This window comes from Schistocerca piceifrons, chromosome 7, assembly GCF_021461385.2.
Source record: "Schistocerca piceifrons isolate TAMUIC-IGC-003096 chromosome 7, iqSchPice1.1, whole genome shotgun sequence".
In the NCBI taxonomy this organism is placed as follows: domain Eukaryota; kingdom Metazoa; phylum Arthropoda; class Insecta; order Orthoptera; family Acrididae; genus Schistocerca; species Schistocerca piceifrons.
Window position 1 is genome coordinate 102,267,715 of NC_060144.1, and position 12,980 is coordinate 102,280,694.

The following is a 12,980-nucleotide window of genomic DNA, read 5'->3' on the forward strand; positions in this document are numbered from 1 at the left end:
ATTATTTTTATTTTTCTCTCTTAAGCACAGTGAAAACTAAAAAGCTCATTCATCAGAAGTGATTCACAGTTCATAGTTTGTGGAGTATCTTTGTGGATGTTCAATACTGCCTTTTCATTCGTATTCCTTTGTTTTGGGGATAGTGGCAATGTTCTTAAAAAAAACTTTTTCTATGTGTATAATACAGAAGAATATGGATAAAAAGACAGTACTGATGGCAAAACATGAACATCCACAAAGATACTTCACAAACTATGAATAACAGTAAGTTCCAAATAAAGGAAGGCTTCAGTTACAGCTTCTCCTAACATGAAAGGAAAATCAGTTATCAGAGCATGGAATAAGGAATGAGATAATCTGACAATAATGTCTAGATTAAGTCAGTCATCCTTAAGCGAAACTGTCATTTAGTCTATAAATAGTGAAAGAACATCAAGTACCATCTCTCATAATTATTGCAACAGAACAATTGTTCACCTTAGTCAGTAAGAGAAGTAAGTGCCTATTGTTAAGAGCTTTTCAACTTGCAGTACACTTAAGACCCATGAAGCTAAGATAACAATACGTTCACCGAGCTGACCGTGTCAATTTTCTATGCTGTGCCTCAATCAGTGCACATGATTTCATACCTCTAGGCTACCATAATATTCAATGAGAAGGTGTAACGCAAGAGCACAGGTGGACAGATGATTCTGGAATACACAGTGACTAGCCATATGCTGCTGATCATGACATCTTAACTATCATTACTTTAAAAGCAGTTATTGTTAGCCAGATTACAACCCTGATTGTGAAAGAATTGGTTAAATGCGTATGAAGGCACGAACTCCTTTACGCCAAACACAACACAGTCCAATTGAAAGCCAGTTAATCACAGTAAAATGCCCTATGATTGCATCTCCGCCAATGACAATTTCTTTCACTGCAGGCTGTCACCTTGCAGAGGCAGTAAACAAGAATTACAGTTTGCCACACCATAATGCTTAAGCAACATTCACTGCGTTCACATATGCAAAATCAAATAAACAAATAAAAAAATAACAGTTGATAAATACACAAATAGCAGCCTATGTTATTTTGTATTACTGCATAGTGTTCTCTCAGCTTATTGATAATATTTTGTGCAACAGAAAATTAAGCTATAATAATAAACAATTTTAAGCTTGTCAAAGTGAGAGCATAAACATGCACTAAGTTGCAATTATCTTGTCAGATGCAAGCTTGTCTCGTGCGGCCGCAGACTTCTGCATGGCGGGAACTCTTAAGAGTAAACTGTTCTCACCTTGACACAGACACAAACTACTTCATAAAAATGTTTCTGGAAGACCATGTTATTACTGATGGGTTAGAAAGAGAAACACATTATCTTTGAAGTTTCTTTCATCAGACACATTTTTAGCAGACAAACAAAATGAGATTTAAAAAAATAAAGGAGTGGACACGAACTCTCAACTTTGCATCTTCTTTGCACAAAGTTTACCATTAAATCCTGAGTGGATGCTGCACTATAGCAGCTAGGATGGAAGGTGACACTTCTTCCAAAAACTTCCAAGTCTTACTGTATTGCTAAATTGTCCACATGGCAGGACTTAAAAGACTTTTCAACAGCCAATCTGCAGCCAGATTCTATGTCAAAGTCCGTACAGATGTTCCCCCTTCAAATTGCTGACACTGTCAAAACTACCACGATAACTGGGGGAGGAAAGGTAATGCAAAACTGTATACAGCTGCTGCACTACAGCAGCAATCTTTGTGCAAATGTATCCTCCTCCTCTGTCACCTCCCTCCCCAACCACCACCATGTCACATCAATCACTCACATCCACCTTTGTTATGGAACTCACAATTATTTCTTTACAAGAAATGAAATCCTTAACTATCACTTGTGGGAAAATATCTTGTATAATTATTTTTATAGCAGTTTATTTTTCTTCAGAAAAATCTTGGTCTTCTACAGTAGCTGATGCAATGAGCCTCCACAAATCTGCTTGATCACAACACTACAGGCAGCAAGAAACATGCAGTTCATGAGCAGATGTAATTGCCGCAGAAAATCAAGCAGTAACTGATATTCCCCTCATTACTCAAGAGTGTTCAGGTCTTAAGAAAATTAATATCATTTAACAAGGGCTCAATAAACCACTCACTGGGCACATCCATCCCAAAAGCTACACTCATCCAAAATGATGTTAGTTGCAGTCCATCACCATTCACCCAAGCTACAAAAAATTCTATATCCAGCCAGAAGCCAGTCTCCCCCCCCCCCCCCAAAACACACACACACACACACACACACACACACACACACACACACACACACACACACACACACACACACACACAGAGAGAGAGAGAGAGAGAGAGAGAGAGAGAGAGAGAGAGAGAGAGAAGATTCAAAAAATAATGATTAGGTTATAATCCATCATGTTCTTTTCAACACAACTATCAGGGAATTTGCCTTTAATGAGCTAGGGAAGCCACAGAAATGCTAAATCTGGATGGTTGAACTAGGATTTGAGCTGTATCGCTCTCAAGTGTGACTCTAATGCATCACCAATTTTCCTTTCTAGCTCTGTAGGAAAATGTTAACATTAGTGCAATTTTCAAACCACCTAACACACCCATGTGCCACTAGTCTGACCTGTAAGAATGTCTGCTTGTACCTGAGTAACCTATGAAGTCATGCACTGGCTTTTACGAGGGAGAGTCACATGAAAACCTTGAAAGTTTAATTAAGAACTACCCTACAGGTGGCAGCAAACTACAGACAAGTGAAATGCGGGCACAACACCAGTTCAAAATGGCTGCCATGTTTGCTACAGACTCTGAGGAAGAACAGCATTCTGTCATACTTTTCTGAGGAGTGAAGGTGTGGAATACATTCAAATCTCTCAGTGAACAAAGATCCAGTATGGTGAGGCATGTCTATCACTGCAGTGAGTATGTGAGTGGAGTAGAAGGTTCAGAAACGACATGACTTCTGTGACATATGCTCAGCATCCAAGTCAGGTGTGACACACCCAAGTCTACCAAAGCAGTTGAAGCAATGAGGATGGAAAGTTGCTGTGAGACAGTGGATGAACTAGCTGCAAATCTGAATATTAGTCATGGCCCAGCACATTACATCATTCATGAAGTGCTTAGCAAATGTCTGAAAGATTGGTGCCAGTGCATCTCACTCCAGAACTGAAAGAGCAACGTGTTTACATCTGTAAAGAACTTCTGCAGAGCACAGAAGGAGAATGTGATGAGAGGAAAGAAATTTCATTTTGATGAACTGCAGCAGGCAGTGCACAAGTGGCTGCGCACACAATCTATAGATTTCTGGCCCCCTCCTCCCCAGAGTAATCTGTGCACTTCCTACACAATGGAGGAAGTGTATTGATAACTGGTATACTGTTGAGAAGTGACTCCTTGTGTTCCACTTTCGTTCAATAAAAATTTAAAAAGTAGTTAAGGTTCTCATTTGACTCTCCCTCATAAAATTGCAAGAACTTACACATTTAAAATGCATAGTACTTACTCATTATATTCTAACAGAAATATGTCTTAGCGACTCATCTGAAAGTATCAAAACATTTAGAAAGTAGGTTCATCACATAACTTTCTTCAATGAAAAGAAGTCCTTACAATGTACACATGTATGCACGAATGAATGTCTGTAACATTTATACATAAAAAAATATTTTAAGTAAATGGGAAAATACATACCATCCCAGGTGGTGGTCTCTGTTGCGGGCCCTGTGGATGAGGTCCTTGAGGGGGAGGGCCTGGCCGTGGTGGACCTGAAATGTGCTCCAGGATCAGAGGCGCAAAAGGACCAACAACAGATAACAACAGATTCTATGTAATATTTCCAACTTGATCAATCAGTTACCAGAATATGACATGTGGGTTGTTAGTTCAGTTTCGTTCTTCGCATATCCTATGGATCGTAACTACGTCTCTCTATCATATGAACTGGGTCAATGTTAGAATTTTAATATTTTCTCAGCGAAACCTATGGCAATATGTGGACTATTTACATGATTCCGAACTGCTAGAGGTGATGGCCATGTGTGTGAGATGTGCTGGCTTGTGTGAATGAATGTGTGTGTTTCCTCAACTTAAGGAGGCTTTGGCCAAAAGCTATGTGTAGATGTCTTTTTGTTGTGACTGCTTACAACATGTCATAGCAATGTATCTTTTCCTCATATTGTAAATTTCACAGTTACATTGATTAGAGTAGAAGGGAGAGGGGGAGGACTGGTTCATAGGCAATGATTATGTGAATACATTAACCCTGCTGTTATCTTCAGATCAGTATGACCAGGAAAGGAGATTTAAGTCTAAACGACATAGCTCAAAACTTAATGACTGTCTCTGAACACATATGCATTAAAGGCCTAAGGCTTTTTTTAAAAAAAAAAAAAAAAAAAAAAAAGCACCATCTCGCCATTGGTGTGGTGACTTGCATGCCTCTGCGATACAAATAGCCATACCACACATACAACCACAATGGAAGGGTATCTGTTGAGAGGCCAAACAAATGCGTGGTTCCAATGAGGGGCAGAAGCCTTTTCAGTATTTGCAGGGACAACAGTCTGTATGATTGGCTGATCTGTTGTACCAAAGAAAAGGTTTTGCTGTGCTGTTATTGCAACCAGGAAACTACAGACATAATTTTTCCCCATAGACATGCAGCTCTACTGTATGGTTAAATGATAATGGCAACCTCTTGGGTGAGGCATTCTGGAGGTAGAATAGTCCTCCCATTTAGGTCTCTGAGCAAGGATTTCTCAGGAGGATGTCATCAGGAGAAACAAAACTGGTATTCTCTACAGATTGGAGTGTGAAATATTAGGTCTCTTCATTGCGCACGAAGGTTAGAAAATTGAAAAAGGAAAATGGGTAGGCTGAAGTCGTATATACAATCACAGTAGAACAACATCTGAGGTATTATAAAGCCTCTGCTGTAGACGGTATATCCAGAGAAATGATCAACGAAATGGGACAGGAAGGTTTTGATGTACTGCATTCATTGTGTAAAAGAATATAGGAAACTGCGGAGTGGCCGGATGACTGGTCAAAGTCTCTCTTCATCCCCTTACACAAGATAGACCCTATCAGGAACTGCCCCAACTCCGAACTATTGCCCTCATATCTCATGCAAGTAAAGCTTTTGCTCTATATCCTGAACCAACGTTTGAAGACGTACATTCAGCCTCACAAACCCACAGAACAAGCAGGTTTTGTAGAAGGGAAAGAAACTCATAAACAGATCCTCAACATAAGGTAAATAATAGAAAAATCGCAGGAGTTCTGTGTTCTTGTTTTCATCTGCTTCCTTGACTACAGGAAAGCCTGACTGTGTCGTCTGAGAAAAGTTGTGGCAGGTGCTTGCAGAGTTCGGTGTCCCACCCAACTTGATAGCATTGATCAAACGTCTATACAATAACCACTTCGCAGTTGTAAAGACAAGTGCTGGCATGTCTGATTCCTTCAGAGTATCAACAGGTGTGAGACAGGGTTGTGTCCTATCCCCACAACTGTACAACATCAATGCAGAACATGTCAATGAGAAAGCTCTTGATGGTTGGACCAAAGGCATCTCAATTGGTGGGAGAACTATCGACAACCTCCATTTTGCTGATAACATTGTGCTTTTAGCCAACAGCGAAGACGAACTTGCTGAGCTACTAACAAGAATGAACGACGTTAGTCCAGCATATAGATTAGAAATCAACCTCAGCAAGTCCAAACTCATGATAATTGATCGAGAAGAACAGATCCAGCTCACAGATCGATTAAAGGAACTGGAAGGCATGCATTCCTTCATCTGTCTTGGGTCAACCATCTGCAGCACGGGAAGTTGTGAAGATGAGACAAGATGACAGATCACGCTATGAAGAAGCTCACCAAGATCTGGCAGAGCAGAGCAATAACAAATAGCAAAGATCTGGCTAGTTGAAACACTCGTGTTTTCTGTCTTCTTTTGCAGTTACGAAACATGGACACTCAAGGCCAGAGAAAAACCAGCACATTGACGCGTTTCAGCTTTGGTGCTGGAGTAGGATGCTATGCATAAAATGCACCAAAAGAGGAACAAATGTGTCCATTATTGAACAACTCGATATCTCCAGATGCCTTTCTTTTCAAGACACTGAAAAAATTCTCCACTTCTTTGGCCATATTGTGAGAAGAGATGGAGAAAATCTAGAGAAAATAATCTTGCAAGGAAAGATCGAGGGCACAAGACGAAGAGCAGCGAGCAGATGGATAGATCAAATCAAGATCTCCGATCTACCCCTTCAGCAGCCACTAAGAGAAGCTGGCAACCATCTGGGATGGAGATGATTGGTTCATGGGGTCACGACACTAAGCAATGAGCACGACTACTTATGATGATGATGATGATGATGGGAACAAGTTTATATACCGACGAGCTCTGCAGACATAAAGAAATGTATGGCGAAATAAAAGAAATTATTCTGATAGTTCGAGGAGACGACGAAAATTTAATTGTGATGTGGGACTGGAATTTGGTAGTTGGAAAAGGAAGAGAAGGAAAAATTATAGGCGAATATGGACTGGGGGAAAGGAATGAAAGAGGAAGCCACCTAGTAAGATTTTGCACAGAGTATAATTTAATCATAGCTAACACTTGTTTTAAGAATCATGAAAGAGGGCTGTCCACAAGGTAGAGACCTGGAGACACCTGAGGGTTTCAGATGGATTATATAATGGTAAGACAGAGATTTCAGAACCACATTTTAAATTTTAAGACATTTCCATGGGCAGATGTTGACTCTGACTAAGATTTATTGGTTATGAACTGTACATTAAAACTACAGAAATTCCTATAAGGTAGGAAATTAATGAGATGGGACCTTGATAAACTTAAAGAACCAGAGGTTGTTCAAGAGTTTCAGAGGGAGCACTAGAAAATGACTGACTAGAACAAGGGAAAGGAATACAGTAGAAGAAGAATGGTAAGCTTTGAGAGATGAAATAATGTATGCAGCAGAGGATCAAATACTTACAAAGACGCGGCGTAGTAGAAATCTGTGGGTAACACAAGAGATATTGAATTTATCTGATGAAAGGAGAGAATATAAAAATGCAGTAAATGAAACAGGGAAAAGGGAATACAAATGTCTAAAAGTGAGTCTGACAAAGTGCAAAATGGCTAAGCAGGACTGGCTAGAGGACAAATGTATGGATTTCGAGGAATAATTCACAAGGGGAAAGATAGATACCACTTACAGTAAAATTAAAGAGGCCACTCGAGAGAAAACAGCAGCAGCTATAAGAACATCAAGAGCTTAGATGGGACACAAGTCCCAAGCAAAGAATGGAAAGCTGAAAGGAGTATACAGAGGGTCTATACAGACCTTGATAAACTTGAACACACTATTACAGAAATGGAAGAGGACACAGATGAATATGAGATATCATACCATGAGAAGAATCTGACAGAGCACTGAAAGACTTAAGTCGAAACAAGACTCCACGAGCAGACATCATCAGAACTACAGATAGTCTTGGGAGAATCTGTCCTGACATCTGATGCGCAGGATGTATGAGACAGGCAAAATACCCTCAGACTTCGACAAGAATAGAATAATTCCAATTCCCAAGAAAGTAGGTGCTGACAGGTGTGAATATTACCAAACTATCTGTCCAATAATTTATTGTTGGAAAACACTAACACAAATTCTTTACAGAAGAATGAAAAATTTGGTAGAAGCCGACCCCAAGGAAGATTAATTTGGATCCTAGAGAAATATTGGGACACGTGAAGCGATACTGACCCTATAACTTACTTTAGACAATAAGTTAAGGAAAGGCAAATCTACGTTTACAGAATTTGTATCCTTGGAGAAAGCTGTTGGTGATTTTGATTAAACTCTCTTTGAAATTTTGCCTGCAGCAGGGGTAAAATACAGGTAGTGAAAGGGTATTTACAACTTTTACAGAAACCAGCTGACAGCTATAAGAGTCAAAGGGGCATGAAAGGGGAGCAATGGTTGAGAAAAGAGTGAGACAGGGTTGTAGACTATTGCTGATGTTATTCAATCCGCACACTGAGCAAGCAGTAAAGGAAACCAGAGAGAAATTTGTAGTAGAAATTAAAGTTCAGGGAGAATAAATAAAAGGTTTGAGGTTTGACAGTGACATAATTCAAACGGAGGCAACAAAAGACATAGAAGAGCAGTTGAATGGAATGGACAGTGTCTTGAAAGGGGGATATAAAATGAACTTCAACGGAAACAGGATAGGAATAATGGCATGCAGTAGAATTAAATCAGACGATGCTGAGGGAATCAGATTAGGAAACAAGACATTCAGTTGATAGTTTTGCTATTTGGGCAGCAAAATAACTGAATGACCGAAGTAGAGAACATTTAGAATGTAGAATGGCAATGACAAGAAAAGTGTTTCTGAAGAAGAGAGATTTGTTACACTGAATACAGATGAGTTAGGAACTCTTTTCATAAAGTATTTGTATGGAATATAGCCATGTACGAAAGTGAAACTTGTATGATGCACAGTTCAGACGAGAGAATAGAAGCTTTTGAAATGTGGTGCCACAGAGCAATGCTGAATGTAAGATTTCTTTCTGGAGAACAGTAGGAAGCAACTGGAACTTAGACCATTTTCCACAAACTAGAAGAGCTAACACTGTCAAACTGATTATAACAGTAGATACACCAAATAGCTGCTTATAATAACTAACCTTTATTTAGAACAGACTGTTTTGGCTTCATCGCCATTTGCAAGTACCTGCAATTACAATTTTGGCGAGAACAGGTATGGATGCCAATGTCATTCATATTACAGTAGATGTCTTGTACTCATGTCTAGATTGATGTGACATCCATATTGCATCGTTAGTAGACTGTTTTGTAACTGTCACTGCTTTAGTAAGATCGTAAATGGTGTCAGGGTGTTGAAATGTTAATTATGATGTGACAGCAGTTTGACAGTTCCACTCTTTATGACGCAATGAGTTTACAAAGACTGTGCAGATGAACAGCGATATTATTTTATTAACTAAAATTTGTTGCGATTATCTTTGGCTGTTGTATTTGTTACTTCCGATTTATCCATTTTCGTGTTCTGAAAGTTCAATGAAGTTTTTAAGGTAGTAGATCCATTTAATATTTTTTGTGGGTATTTTCTCATGTATATATAAATTTCTAATTCCTCAAGAATGTTCATTGCAAAACCTTTTAGTATTCTAAGCAGAAACTGTAGTGCATTTTCAATCATATCAGAAGTGTGATTTTGATTTTTCAAGTGTAGAAAGAAGCTGGACTGATTATATTTGCTCTCTCTAGTGTGTTTATTATATCCCATGTTAAAATTTCTTCCTGTTTGGCCAATTTAAAAGCTATTACAGCTGCCACATGTGATTTTATATATTCCTAGGTTATCATATTTCGATGTTCTAGTGGAGGCAAAACATAATTTTATTGAAATGTTGTTACTGGTTCAAAAGGCTAGTTGAATATTTTTGTCTTTAAAAAATGCATTAATTCTGTTGGAGATACTACCATGGTAGACTGCTGGTACTTATCTTATTTTCTGTGTTGGTGATGTTCCTTGAGCTAGGCATATCTTGCTATGTATTGTGTTCTGCTCTGGTGTTTTACATTTGTAATACAATTTTGTGATTATGTTGGAATCAAAGTCATTTGTACAGGGTATACAACAAAGTGTGTTAAGTTCTTTTTGAATTGCTGGCTCATAAACTAGCATTTTTCCATTCAATGATTAATAGATTAAATAACCCCCCGATTAGAAAAGTCAGCAATTCAAAAAGAACTTAACACTCTTCTTTATACATCCTATAGTCTGGGAAAAGTGGTAGATTTCAGGAAAGTCATCCAGAACCGTGGGTCAAGGGTGACTTACCGTATGTGGCACAAGGGTATCATGTAGAACAGAGCGGGAACTATATCAAAATGTTAGAAGTAGTCACAATCAAGCTACAGTAGCCCATTACAAACCATATTGTAAGGTGCTTAAAAATGTTATTAGGAAGGCAAAGATTATGTGGTATGCAAACAGAATAGTTAATTCACTGGATAAAATTAAAACCATATGGTCAGTTGTGAAGGAAGTGTGTGGTCAGCAGCACAAGGTCGACAATATAGAGTCCGGTCGTATTAAAAATATTTCTGGTACTGGTAAATCAGGCATATGTACAGCACTTAAGAATAATTTTCTGAGGATTGCTGGTGAATTAAATAAAAATTTAGTTTCTACAGAGAATCATATAACTTTCTTGGCAAATGCCTTTCCGAGATTGGTGTCTGAAATACTACTGTGTGATACAAACAAGGGGGAGGTTGGGTCAATAATTAAATCACTGAAGACTAAGGACTCTAATGGATATGATAGAGTGCCTAGCAGAATATTAAAGTACTGTGCTGCACATGTTAGCCTTGTACTTAGCCATATTTGTAATTTTTCCTTTAGAAATGGTCAGTTTCCTGAATGATAAATAAGGTTTTTTATTGTGTTGATCACAAAACGTTGCTCCAGAAGTTGGACCATTACAGAATACGAGGAGTATCTCACAATTTGTTCACCTCTTACTTTAGAGACAGACAGCAAAAGGTCATTATTCACAATCTTAAGAATGGCTGTGATGTCAGGTCTGAGTGGTGTACAGTAAAGTGAGGGGTGCCCCAAGGATCAGTGTTGGTGCCACTCCTGTTCCTTATTTATATAAATGATATGGCCTCTAGTATTACAGGTAAATCTAAAATATTTCTGTTTGCTGATAACACTTGCTTTGTAGTAAAGGATGTTGTGTGCAACATTGACCCTGTTTCAAATAGTGCAGTTCATGACCTAAGTCCACGGTTTGTAAAAAAATGAACACTAAATCACAGTAAGACTCAGTTTTTACAGTTTCTAAAACACAATTCAACAAAACCTGACGTTTTAATTTCACAGAATGGGCATACAATTGGTGAAACTGAACAGTTCAAATTTCTACATGTTCAGATAGACAATAAACTGTCACGGAAAGTCCACATTCAGGACCTTGTTCAAAGACTTAATGCTGCCATTTTTACTATTCGAACAGTATCTGAAGTAAGTGATTGTTCGACATGAAAATTAGTCTACTTCACTTATTTCCATTCCGTATGGTATTATATTTTGGGGTAACTCTTCCCATTCTAAAAGGATATTTTTGGCTCAGAAATGGGCGGTTTGGGCAATAAGTGGTGTAAGTTCGCGAACCTCTTGTCAACTCCTGTTCACTAGTCTGGGTATTTTGACTTCATCCTCTCAATATGTATATTTTTATTGTCGTTTCTTATTAATAATATTAGCTTATTCCCAAGAATAAGCAGCTTTCACTCAGTTAATACATGGCAGAAATCAACCTGCATTTGGATCGGATTTCCTTAACTCTTGTGCAGAAAGGTGCACAGTATACTGCTGTATCCATTTTCAATAAGCTACCATTCGAATTCAAAAATCTTAGTAGTAATCCACACGCTTCCAAATCGAAACTGAAGAGTGTCCTCATGGGTCACTCCTATTCTGCTGAGGAGTTCCTTGAAAAATTAAGCTGATTCTTATTGTATTGTTGATTTGGTTAACTTATGGACTGACTTTTTTCAGGTTCATAAACATTTTATTTTTATCTGTTGTCATTTTTATGTTGTAACTTCATGTACTGACGTGTTCCATGACCTTGGAGATTTGCTCCTCAATTTGTTCCTACGGAACTTGACATAAATAAAAGAAAATAATACGTGATGAGAAGGAAACCACCTGTTTTGGCACTAACAAGAAACATTTTTTGTCACTTTAACTCTATAGTTAATGTAGTCTATTCATGTTTTTTACTGAAACAGCGAGTAATTTTCTTTTGCTTCGAACTTAGGTGGCATTTGAAAGCAGCACAATGACACTGATGTTTTACTATCATCAGTTCTGCTGGAGTTGCTTCCAGTTGACATTCTAGGTGAACCGTCACTTTTTCCAGCTAGGATGTTGCCTCTTCATGAGGCATTACTTCTTCCTCTGAAATGCCACTTTCATTTTCCACTTCACCATGACTCATTCCCTGTAGTACAATAGGCAGCAATACAAATTTCATCATTGGTCGTCATGTCATAACCAGCATTACTGTTGTTTGCAACCAGTCATTTACACCACTATAGTCTACATCTGAACAATCAGAAATATTTTCTAACATTTCAAGGAATTTAGAGGTTTTGACAACTTCACAAACCTCAGCAGTCAAAATCACAAATATCTGGCCAAACTTTTCTCCATGACCTCAGAATTAGTAGTTCGGTAACAAAGTTATCATAAAAATCACATCTTTGATATTTACCAACTTCTATAAAGAAGTCACACCAACTTCCCTCTACAGCTCAATTAATTTATCCAGTAGCTGTCTTCTCAACACTGAATCTGAAGAAACTGGAAATCCGGTTTACTGAGAGCCAGATCAACAAGATTCTAGTGTATTCCTATTTAGCACAAAAAACTGTTTACGTATACAAAAGCATAGATCTGCAAATTAACAGTACCTTTCATGAATGTTACTAAAGTTGGTACTTTAGCATGTGTGCAAATTTGCCACCCTTATTTACGAGAGGCTGTAGGAAAGGAATGAAAAGATGTATCAAGGTGAAAGTTTGCACATACCAATCAGAGACATTGTCAAACCTACTCAAAAAATTTTATTGGATTTGAAAATAGTCAAGCCAGAACACTCTCTAAACTGGTCCACCTAATGGAGAGGGACCTACTTCATTTGTAGCAGTTTTATATTTCCCCCTCTTGTCAATTAAATCTCGTCTTATCGAAGAATTTCTACTGGGCCTTTTCTTACTGCCTGTTTGATCCTCTGCTGTCTTGATTAGTTCCTCTCTCAAACCTAACCATAGAATTCTATTGTGTTCCTTTCACACCATTCCAGTCAACTGTTGATTACTGCTTCCTCTGCACTGAACCACTAC

The 12,980-nt window shown here is 38.2% G+C and overlaps 1 protein-coding gene across 9 annotated transcripts in view; it reads right to left on the reverse strand.

Moving 5' to 3' along the window:
• The window catches only part of LOC124804727 (cleavage and polyadenylation specificity factor subunit 6), a 174,951-nt gene that overhangs the window by 92,196 nt on the left and 69,775 nt on the right, over positions 1 to 12,980 (reverse strand). For 7 of the 9 annotated variants that reach the window (XM_047265013.1, XM_047265017.1, XM_047265020.1 and 4 more), the window contains one exon: positions 3,712 to 3,785. In XM_047265013.1, coding sequence (XP_047120969.1) covers positions 3,712 to 3,785 — 74 coding nt within the window. The remainder of the gene's footprint in view (positions 1 to 3,711; positions 3,786 to 12,980) is intronic. The other 2 variants (XM_047265016.1, XM_047265014.1) reach the window with 1 other exon arrangement.